General features: G+C 39.3%; 1 protein-coding gene across 1 annotated transcript in view; it reads right to left on the bottom strand.

The window, feature by feature from the left end:
- IMPG1 (interphotoreceptor matrix proteoglycan 1) overlaps positions 1 to 10,139 on the bottom strand; it is a 90,996-nt gene extending 80,857 nt beyond the window's left edge. Inside the window, exon 1 of the mRNA XM_026652971.2 lies at positions 10,073 to 10,139. Within this exon, the coding sequence (XP_026508756.1) occupies positions 10,073 to 10,139 (67 nt within the window). The remainder of the gene's footprint in view (positions 1 to 10,072) is intronic.
- Positions 10,140 to 12,242: the final 2,103 nt, after the last annotated feature.

Raw genomic sequence — 12,242 nt, 5'->3', positions numbered from 1 at the left:
TGATATTGTTGCGAGTGATTTAGGTGATGAATTGAAAGCCCTTTCAAGATACATTTCAGCAGGATCAACTCCAAAGGCTGTTCTGGAATATATGTGCACAGATAAGATGACCACCCTCTTTCCAAATGCTTTTGTTGCTCTGCGCATACTTCTAATACTTCCTGTAACAGTTGCAAGTGGAGAACACAGTTTCTTCGAGTTGAAATTAATAAAAACACATCTACGCTCCACAATGACACAGGAGAGGCTGGTCGGCCTTGCAACCATCTCAATAGAGCACGAGCTGGCCCAGACTGTGGACCTTCAGGAAGCAGTTCAAATCTTTGCAACCAAGAAGGCACGGAAAGCACCACTTTAATTATTCAAACAGATAAAAATGCCAGTGTTTACTATGCAGACAAGGAAAGTTACATTTGCTGTTCAGGCATTTGAAAGTTAAGTATTACTTAACATTTTTCAACAAGGCATTTTAAGTTGTTAGTTCTCCTTTATTGGGGTAGGTAGCAGAGCAGTACCATGAGAGCAGCAGAACAGGAAGTTTTGAAGAAGAATTGAGACCTTCCAAAGTTTTGGCCCAAGTGAGGGGCGGGGGCGTCATTTGAGCTCCCCGCCTCAGATGCCAAAATGTTGTGGGCTGGCCCTGAGTGTCAGGGCCCCCCTCATCTGCCCAGGTCGCAGGGACAGTAAGCATGGATCTTCTTCTTTCCCTTAGGAGTGACAGCACGGGTCTTCTCCTTTTGGGAAAATGGGAACAAAAGGTGTGTCAGAAGGGGTCTCACAGTCCTTATCACAGCATTTGGGGGGTGTTTATTTGCTCTGGCTGATGGACTGAGCCCACAAAAACACAGTATTTTGCTCGGGTCTATTGGCAGGGCCCCCAGAGTGAAATGTATGGTGCTGTTTATGCTTCTTGGTGCTATTGTTTTGGACTGTCTGCCAACTCACTCAGATAACATATATTGGCTACACTCGGGTCACATTTCCAAACTTTTGCTGAGAAACATGAGGGATAAAAACTGACCTTCAAAAAAAATTTAAAGTGAGAGTCTGAAGTAATCACATGATTCCAGGATCTGGGACCATGGGCACAGGCCTATAGTACATATGCCTTAATCTAACCCTGCGCTGGAGAATGGCCACTGTTTGCTACAGTGTATTTCCACAAACCTGCAGTGATTGCCTCATGGTAGATAATTTTGATCCTGTCTCAACTTTCCTCACCAATTTTCCTCTCCCCCGCAAAATACAAAAGACTCTAAGCAGGTTGGGGGGCAGTAGCCAACACAGAGATCATGGCCCAATAAATCTTATCATAGAATCATAGGTTTAGAAGAGACCCAACACCTTGCCCAAGATGTAGGATTTGTTGTGTCTAAACCAGGGGTTCTCAAACTTCATTGCACCGCAGTCCCCTTCTGACAACAAAAATTACTACACAATCCAGGAGGAGGGACCGAAGCCTGAGCCCTGCCTCCCTGGGTGAGGGGACCAAAGCCCAAGCCTCACTGCCCCAGGCTGGGAGGCCAAAACCAAATGCCAAGTCTTCAGCCACAGGCAGGGGGCCTGTAACTTGAGCCCCACCACCCAGGGTTGAAGCCCTCGGGCTTCAGCTTCAGCCCTGGGCGGTGGGGCTCAGGCTTCAGCCCCAGACTGCACCAAGTCTAAGACAGCCCTGGTGACCCACTTTGCAGTCCCGACCCACAGTTTGAGAACCACTGGTCTAAACCATCCAAGACAGATGGCTATCCAGCCTCTTTTTGGTTAAGGGAGTACAGTGTGGAGCCACAATCTTTAGAATGTTCCAGAATCCATGGGATTTCTGTCCTTGAGAACCCAGGAAAGCTGTGGTTTTGGTCTGTCATCTCTAGCTGCTCCATAGGATGATTGGGTGGCTTTCATTATTTACTTAGGCAAAATTTCCATCAAAGTCTGGAGGAATTGTCTTACTGTAATACAATATTCAAATGAGACAATGTACAATTTTCCTTGTATGAATGAATGACTGGGGGAGGGATAGCTCAGTGGTTTGAGCATTGGCCTGCTAAACCCAGGGTTGTGAGTTCAATCTTTGAGGGGGCCATTTAGGGAACTGGGGTAAAAATCTGTCTGGGGATTGGTCCTGCTTTGAGCAGGGGGTTGGACTAGATGACCTCCTGAGGTCCCTTCCAATCCTGATATTCTATGATTCTGTGATCCAATTTCATAATTAGTAAAGAAAAATCCTGAGAGTCAAGAACATGTTTCAAAATAAAACAATAGAAGAGTTTTTGATGATTTATTTCCAAATATGAAGTTTACAAAATGACAGTCTTAAAGCTCTTGATTAGAAAAAAAAAATTATTTGCAAAACACTGTTTTTTTTTTGTTTTTTTTTTTTAAAGCAGTGGCTTTAAAATTGATAAGCAAAGGGATAGTAAACTAAGTAAGGGCAACTTGATTCTTCTCCCCCAGGAACCTCTTTAGATTAGCATTGCAGTACCAGACATCACTGTTTTCACTCAACAGTGCACAAGTTGCTTTGGAATTTCAGTGAATGGGAAAGAGTTCATTTCCTTAACTGAGTATCCCCAAGGAACTTGACCACTGACATACTGCTCCCCTTCCCCAAATTTTTGTTCTCCCCGCTTGCCCACACAGATGTCCTTGGTTTTCTTACATCCTAAACCAGATGAAGAGAGGGAGAGATGGAAACTCAAACACCAATCACTGAAAACAAACGCTGAAGCAGACAGACTGAAACAGAATTTCTCCAAGCCTATTCTGAGGGTGTATAACAGGCCAAGAGAACCTTCTTCTCAGAATCCATAGCACCTGCCAAATCCCAACCTAAGGAGCTAGTCAGGGTGGAAAACTGCTTCATTAACACTGACTGCCTACAGTCGACAGCCAAGTCTATGCAGCATCATGCTCAGTGAAGAACTATCCTCCTGCTTTGCTGTAAAAGATCACACATGTTTGGGAAGGTTCCTCTTGTTGCACAGATCCAAGCCTATACACTGACCAGCAAACATCTCATCTTCAGTCCGAGTTCACACATTCACTCTACAGGAAGTATTGGTCACGTTGAAGAAATCTTGACTTAAGACCAGTGAATCTGGACCCTGCCCTTCCTGCCTGGTAAAAGAGAATCATGAATGAGTGGGTCTTTCCTGACAGAAATAACCAATGCCTCATTCAGGAAAGGAACCTTCCCTTCCTCCTTCAACCAAGTGCAACCAGCACTGAAGAAATGCATCCTGGGTGCAGCAAATCTATTCAAGTCCTGCCCAGTATAAAACCTTCCATTCCTGAGCGAGTTCTTAGAGAAACTAGCCAAAGGCTTCCCATGAGCTCATCTAGCTGAAGCCAGTACCCAGGATCCAGCACAATCTGGTTTCAGGCCAGGACATGGGCCAGAAACAGCATTAATATCATTGGTGGATGATTTCCTAATGTTAGTGGATAGAGGACAGACATCCATTCTCATTCTCCTGGACCTCTCTGCAGGATTTGATACTGTTGATCCTGAGGATACTGCTGCCCCACCTGAGAGAGGTGGCAAGGGTCCTAGCGAATGCTCTATAATGATTCGAGTCCTTCCTTGAGGGCTGCATCCAAAGGACAGTGAAGAGACACTCCACCTCTGCCACTAGGCTCCTCATTTTAAGAGTGCCTTTAGTATCAATTCTCCATACCAGTGGCTCTTGACCTTTACAGACAACTGTACCCCTTTCAAGAGTCTGATTTGTCTTGTGTACCCTCAAGTTACACCTCACTTAAAAACTTACAAAATCAGACATAAAAACACACAACTGTCACAGCACACTATTACTGAAAATTGCTTACTTTCTTATTTTTACCATATAATTATAAAATGAACCAATTGGAATATAAATATTGTTCTTACATTTCAGTGTGTAGTATACAGAGAAGTATAAACAAATCACTGTCTATGAAGTTTTAGTTTGTACTGACTTTGCTATTGCTTTTTATGTAGCTTGTTGTAAAACTAGGCAAATATTTAGATCAGCTGAGTACCCCCTGGAAGACCCCTGAGAACCCCAAAGGGTACATGTACTCCTGGTTGAGAACCACTGCTCTATTCAATGCTATTCAGCATCTACATGCAGCCACTAGGAGAACTGAGAGACAACATGGGGTCAAATGCCACCAATTTGCAGATGACATCCAACTTTATCTATCCTTTGATATGTACAAGCACCACCAAGATAGTTCATTGGTTGGGGAAGATCAACTAATGGGTGAAGAGAGCAGCTGGTTGAAGCTGAAGTAAGATGATGGTTATGCTGGTTGGCAGAAGAAAGCACTTTTAGGAGTCTGAAGCCATGGTGTCTAAAAGATCACTTAAAGCTCTGGGATAAGGATACCAGTCCTTAGGCAAATGGAACTGTCCACTGCAAAGGTAAAGCTTACCTGTGCAGGAAATAGAGCTTTCTCAGTCCATGAATCTGCAGTGAACTTCTACAGGAGCTAAGAACCACAACAAACCTCACTACATTTTGTTCCACTTTAAGGTTCTTGACATAGCCTTTCTAAGAGAAAGGAAGGATGGTGCAGAGTTTAGGGTGATAGATTGGGACATGGAGTCTTACATTCAGTTCTTTGCTCTGCCACAGCCTTTCAGTGTGACCTTGGGTAAATCACTTAGTCTCTCTGTGCCTCAGTTCCCTTTTGGTAAAGTGGGGATAACAGTACTTCCCTAATACATTAAAGTCTGTGAGGCACAAATGGGGACCTCAACTGAATTAGGTATAAGCACTTAGCAATTTTGTGAAAATGTAGGAGTGCTCTTCGGTGATTCTCAATATGGTGTTTAGATCTGGCACTGTCTGTCCCATAATTGTGGTGGAACCCTTCACTGTAGGGGTCACTCTGAGTAGCTGACCTAGCCTCCCCACCTAGGGAAAGAGAAAAGAAGCCCCCTTTTTAAGTGTCACCTAACTTATACTTAAGGGTCATTAAGAGGCAATGCCGAAGTGAACAGCCTTAATGGCTCTAGCCTGCTCTCCTGGGGAGTACTGAAACATGTCTGAATAGAATGGGTTGGACTGAGGGACCCATGGACCCTCAGGAGGATCTGGGCTTGCTAGGAGAATGTAAGTTGATTCTGTTCTGTTCCTTTAATGTAAGAGGAAAATCTGTCTAACTTACCCTGTAGTGAAACGTAAGAGTAGGTGAAACTAAAGACGTGTCAGATCTTTGTTGTTGTGGAATCCCTTCTTCTCTAATGCTTTGTTCCCACTATTTAATTAAAAAAATTGCTTTAATAAGGGTATTTATTGGTCAATATCACAGGTTCCTGAAGGTGCCTGAAACCCAGTCTGGCCTGCAAGGTGGTAAGTGATATTGGGCCCTAGTCTAAGATGCCAAGATTCCACCCCAAGACAGATAAGGCCTGAAGCTGGGAATGGGCAACAGGGGATGTCGCCAGAAGCAGAACAGAGAACTGCCAGAAGCTGGGAACGGGCGACAGGGATGGATCATTTGATGATTACCTGTTCTGTTCATTCCCTCTGAAGCACCTGGCATTGGCCACTGTCAGAAGACTGGATACTGGGCTAGATGGACCTTTAATCTGACCCAGTATGGCCATACTTATGTTCTTATGTAAGGGGAAGAGGCCTTCAGAGAGGGTGCCCCTAGAGAGACCAGAAAAGGGGTAGAGACACAGCTAGTCCTGTGTCCATGACAAACGTGTACATATAATTTAGGGTGGAAAAAAAATTAAACCCCATAACAAATACACCAGAATGCATGTACAGTTTTTCTCCTGAGAAAAGGATGAGAGCACATGAACCACACATGACAGAAGTTAGTCTGGTTACTTAATGTCTGACTAGAAGGTGCTAAGATACCATAGTTACGAGGGCACTGTAAGAACTTGTGCAGAACATACTAAACCCAAATATGGCTTTCTAGCATGTGGAGAGTAATTTGGGTAAAAGTCCCTTCACTGTGGCCTTTAACTTAGATCCTTCAAGGGGAGACAGCCTTTTATTGGTAATAAATATCTTGTTCTCTAGAGTCATCTCTATTGTTTTTCTCTTAAAAGCTATCTTGTCTAAGTATTTATAATGCACCAATCACCATAGTATCTGTGTGCAAACCTATAATACATGTGCTACTCCTGTTTAATATTCACTGACAATACTAATATTTTATTACATATATTTAACTTTGGAGTTAAGTCAAGGAATAATAAATATTAAAAACCATTCCTAATTAATTCACTATTTTTGCATTCAAAGTAACCTGAATTTTATTTTTTCAGTTGTTTATAAACATAAACAGGGAAGCCAGCGTCCTTAATTCAGCAAGATGAATTTTTATTTCATAGATGAACTGTGGAATAATTCTGATGAGTAAATCTGGCATTCCCATGTTTTGTTTCTTTGAATTTTTTAATGATTTCCCCCCCTTCCTTTGGCATAGATTTGTTTAACCCTTTTCTCAAGGGCAATTACAGTAACAAAAATCTGCAACAGTTACTGTTGAATTGGCACAGCTCAACAGGAAGGGATAAGTCAGAATGAATTAAAATGATTTTACAGAGCACACAGAAAGCCATTGTCTCCTAAAGAATGACTGTGAGTGAATGGCGAATACTTGTCTACTTAAAAACCCCCTCAAACTTAGCAGCCTTGAGCACTGTTATGTAGCTTGCATATATTCTTTCTGACTGAAAGCAGGGTACAAAAGTACATAATTTCAATACATAATTTTAGGAGATCCTGCTTTAACTCAAAGCCTGTCAACATTTTCATTGGTGAATTTGTATTTTCAGTGCTTTGTAACTCATATTCATTCTAGGTTGAAATGAAGCACACACTTTGTGTTGGGTTTTTCTTCTGTGTTAAAAAAAGTTTGTGCCAGCTTAGTGGTAGGGTAAGACATAAAATGTGAGTTCAAGTTCAGTCTTTGGATCCTCCTAAGACTAACAAGTTCTGGAGCATTGTTGAAGTTCTGTCTACTCAACCCATGAAGTCCCCTTGTATTCCTCTCTAGAAACCCCCTTTGACATGTGTAGCCTTCTTGGTTGTTGAAGATCTCACAGCAAAATTAGATGGGTAGGGAGAAAATAGAATAGTTCAGAAAACTAACTCCATTTTTTTGGCCACCTTGAAAATAACAATTTAAGTTTGACAGTTCTGTGATAGGGGGAAAAAACCAGCAATTGATTAATCCATGAACTAGTTTAGAGACTATTAGTGTTCTGAAGATTTTTTTTTTAAAGGAAAAAATGTTAATTTGCATTTGAGCCTTCAATGTCCTAAGAATGCTTAGTATCTCCAACTATACATGTATAGCAGTTGCACTGTAGAGTATACTGGAAGGGCCATGAAAGTTCTGAACACATCTAGATTATTTCCGCTATCCACTAACACCCACTACTTGAATTTAAGTAGTTAGGGTGAGATTTTAAAAGATATTTAGGTGCCTAAAGATGCAGATAGTCAAGTAGTGGGATTTTCCAAAGCACCTAAGCACCTGAATCCCCTTGATTAGGCATCTAAATATGTTTGAGGTTCTGGGCCCTCGGCACTTCTGAGAATCCCATGAGCCACCTGTCTGCATCATTGAACACCTAAATACCTTTGAAGTCAATGCATGTATATTTGAGAGCAGAATTTAATTTTAAAAAGGTTTTACTATACAATATTAATAATGAATATGTACGAGAACAAAAATAATCCCAATATGTGTGTAGACATACATTATAAACATGGGGGGGGGGGGAATTTTTCCAATTATTATTAAAAATGAATGTATATAAAAAACTACTGCCCGATAAACCAACAAAAGCCAGGAAATTCCTATAATCTTTGTCCCTAAGTATTGCAATAATATTTGATCAAACTGTTGTTTGCTGCTATTTATTTTAAAGAATTAAAAATAGTAGAGATGAAAAAAATCTATTTAATCATTTAGTCCTTTCCCTCTTTAGGTGCAAGATGATCCCTAGATATTATCTAGCGTGTCTTCCACAGGTATTATTAAATGTTTCAGTAATGGGATTTCTATTAAATCTCTCTTGTTGAAAACTCTCACAAACCAGTCTGGCACTTTGTTAGGAAGTTTCCCCTAATATTTAGCCTAAACTTCTCTTTGTAAAATGCCATCCAATTATACCGTTATCAGATGTATTGCAATATCTAGGTACAAGAAATGATGATAAGCCAGACTATTCAGCTTTACTTTTCATTTAATTTCTTTCTAGTTTTATAATCACAAATGTACTCATTATTGATACCATCATTAGTGCATTAATAATAACACAGAATAAGTTTCATCTTATAATTTTGTAAATAAATGCCTTAAATACAAAGGCAATGCAGCTTGGTAAATCTTTTTTTCATTGGATTTATATATTCACTCTCACTCATCCCCTTTCTGCCATACTTCCAAATGTTAAGTGATTCTTTGAAATTATTTATGTGAAGTGAAAAGGTAAAGCGGCACCATATGAATTAACTGCAACTGGTGCTAGCACTTAGCTGACCCATTATGTTTTGCCAAGGTAAAACATCCTCAGTACTTGGATGCACTAAATGTTCTCCATAGCTGTATGTCTATATTTCAGTGAGATAAACCAATTATTTAAAAAAACAACAAAATCTGCAAACAGAAAAATGGTAATAGTCTTTGCTGCACAAATAAAGTTTTCTAAATGTTAACAGCAGACTAAAGAATGCTGGGGCTCTCTCTTCCTCTACAAACATTTAAATACAGATGGAAATGCTCTTTTTCTGATACTGCCTGATCTCTGCATTTAACTAACATGACTAGGACTGAAAGAAAGTAAAATGAGTTAGGCCATTTATGAATCCCTTAGGCAAAGTGTAAAGCAATAGCAACCTGGGATTTTAATTAGATGACATAAATGTCAAAGACAGACAAAAAAGTTAGTAAGCAATCTACAAAATAACATAAAACAAAGACATAAAAACCCCAAACCAAAAATGAAATCAAACAAACAAACAAAACCTGGATAATTATGGAATAAACATGGGGTTACCTGCACTGTACACTTTTATCTGCCGGGTAGTCCCAGACATCTAATAATAAAGTTGTGGCCTGATTAAACCCATGTCAAATGTCCCCGTCCTTCTTTCAGTATAGCCAGACAAACAAAAAACCCAACAACCTATTGTGATAAGAATAAAATCTGATGTTTTTTTCCCTGTATGTAAATGAACAAGGGGAAAAACACATCTTCATGTTTGTTTTTGTTCTTGTTCATGCTGAAAAATTGAAGAAAGACTTGTGAACTTTTCAATATGTCTAAAGGAACAATTGTTAGTTGCTTCACTGAATACAGAATAGTTGTCTCTGTTCTGTCTCGCTTTTATTTTTCCTAAAGGCTTACAAATCAATGCTTCCTTTTATTTTTTGTAGGAATCTATTCATTGAAACAGATTTTAAATTTGTTACATGCCAGAAAAAAGTACTATTATGATTTTTTTTTACATTTTCACTAAATACTTAAGTCAGCAGATGTATTCTTTTTCATTTTTCTTTTATAATGTTTATATTTTTCTGCTTGTTCTGCTGTACACATTTATCAGTAACGTAGTCCTTATTTGTATTGCTATTTTCTGTTTTTTTGGCAGTATTGTTTCTACCTACAATATTTGTGTATATACTAGGAGTCTTTTAAGTTGGCCATGAGAATGTCCAGTAAAGCCAAAAATACACTTTGTTGCTTTCTTTTCAGTTCAGTAACAACGAATTCTCATTAAGAGTACAATCATTTTCTTATGCATTCACTTCAGCTATTTTGCCCCTTCTACGTAATTTGTAATTGTTCTTTCATCTAGAAACATAAATAAGTAAATAAACTAAAGTGCATCTTTTACAGAGAGTTTAATGCTGAGTAAACCTACATGATACAAGTTAAGTCAACATTTTCTTAGGGTAGCCTGTCAAGTTAACAGTATCACTAACCTAGATTTTTATAGCACCCACTTCTAGGCAGTGACTTTTATAGCTAGGGAAAACAACTTGACCTTTAGAAAGATTTTTCAACTACCACACTAAATAAATAATAAAATCATTTTACATGTGAACTTACCTTTGCTTCCTTGAACTTGGAGAGCAAGACAAATGACCAGAAATATTAATCCAGTTTTCAAATGCATGCTGGCAATTCAGAACGTTCAAGGATTGTCATTCAGGAAATATGACTAGTTTAGACTGGCTAACAGATTTCTTTTTAAGAACTAAAATCCCCAAACTGCCTCGTATTCCTACTTTAAGAAAGTGCCCAACAGTTTGAATTGTTTTGAATCTCAGGCAAAGAGTGAAACAGGTGCCAGAACACAATTACTGAACAAACCCCTCAAACACACACACTAGTAGTCCAGGAGACTGAAAGGGGGACTTGAGTGGTAAACTCCTAAATGTGACAAGAGTGACGAAGTTTAAAAAAAAAGCCCAACAGTGTCTGTTTCTGGAATAATCTGTTTATCTACTGCTCAGACATAATCCCTCTTATGGTCCAGCTGGAAGAGCTGTCTTCATCTTATTAACCTTCTGGAGTGGCATCTGTCAGCCCCAGAAGACTTCAGTAGCACCATAATAAACAACAGAAGCCTCTTCTAGTGGCCATTACCTGTAAATTTTGGTCATTTGGACATTCCAGTAATATGGCATGTCAGCAGAGGTATTGTGAAATGATGGCGATTGTATTATTTCTTAAATGTATGACCATAACAAATGGTGAACTTCCTTTGAAGAAGATGACTAATTGCTTGTCTGAAAGAACTGTGACTGTATGGAGCTTTTCAGCAGTGTTTGACTTGGGAGCGCTTCTCCTTTCTCACACCACAAAGTTTGCTTTTGCAATATTTTTTATCAGAGCTCTGATGATGGACAATCCATTCTGTTACACTGGTAAAATGCCATGACTCAGCAGTAAATTGCTGTAGCAATCAGGACTGGAACAATCTGATTCCAAATGAGGAATGGGGGAGGAGGGAGGTGGTTATAGGGAGAGGAATAAAAAAGGGGAGGAGGGAAATAGCATTTCAAGCTCTAGCTCTATCAGGCCAATGAGTGAACAAACTGTTACAAGCAGTTCTTTTACAGTTATATAAATAAATATTCCCATTACATAACATTTGGTAGGACTTTGTTATATTTATGTCCTATATTTGCTACATTATTTTCAAAAGCATCTTGTAAAGTTTTGTTAATCAGGGAGGGCTGCCAGGTGAGCATTTGCAGCTGTCTGTCCTATTTAGAGATTTATGTGGTGACTGTACTGTACAAACAGAGGCTATTTGCTGGCAGCAAGAATCCTTCTAGCTCTGCATGTACAAGTTGCTTTAAGAACAACCTTCATCTGAACCTGGTCAGTGTTCTATTTTTACCTGGGATTTAAACAATGGCAAAAGAAAACAAAGATCACCCTCTTCTAAATACTTGGAGCAATTAGTACAGGGACATTGCTGGGACCAAAATTTGACCTACCTTTCTTTTTTCCCCTTATCTGTTTTCAAAACCCCATAGTAACTTTTTATGTTGTTTTCAGAACAAAAGTTTCAACTGCCTTCTTAAAACAAATCCATGTCATCAGCACAGCCAAAATGAAGGATGATCTGGATTTATACTGAAGGACTTTTGCATGGAAGAACATAATTAACCTTTACACGAATATTACACCTCTCATATCTGGATTGAGATGCTTTTCAAACTATAATCAAACCTATCAAGCACTCTTAAGAGCCAGCTAAGTTTTAGCAAACCTTACTTAAAAGATGGATAAAATGAGATATAGGGGAAGAGAGTCAAATATTCAAAAATATCATCTGATTTTGGTTGCCTCAATTATTTCCTAACTTTTGTAAGCGAGGGGGATTTTTCTGAGGTGCTGGGTACTAAGAACTCCCATTGACTTTCAATGAGATTAGGCCCTTATATGATTAATTCACTTTTGAAAATGGGACTTAGCTGCCTAAATCACTTAGACCCAGATTTTTAAAGCTATTTAGGTGTTGCTGCACTCACCGTTGCAATACCTAACTAGTTTAGGATTCCGAATCTTTTTCTCAAAGGGGATTTAGGCACCGAGGAGTAAATTTCATTAATAGTCAATAGGATTTAGACTCCTAAATTCCTTTTGAAAAAGAGATTTAGGTTCCTAAGTCACTTAGGCTGTGCAGCACTGAATGTAGCAATACCCAAACAGCTTTAAAAATCTGGACCCAGTAACAATAACCAATATTAGAGGACACTTTTGA

Source organism: Terrapene carolina, unplaced genomic scaffold (genome assembly GCF_002925995.2).
Source record: "Terrapene carolina triunguis isolate 2854851 unplaced genomic scaffold, T_m_triunguis-2.0 Scaffold42, whole genome shotgun sequence".
Lineage (NCBI taxonomy): Eukaryota > Metazoa > Chordata > Testudines > Emydidae > Terrapene > Terrapene triunguis.
Note: the sequence above shows the minus strand (reverse complement) of the source record. Positions and strands in the feature narration are given on the sequence as shown.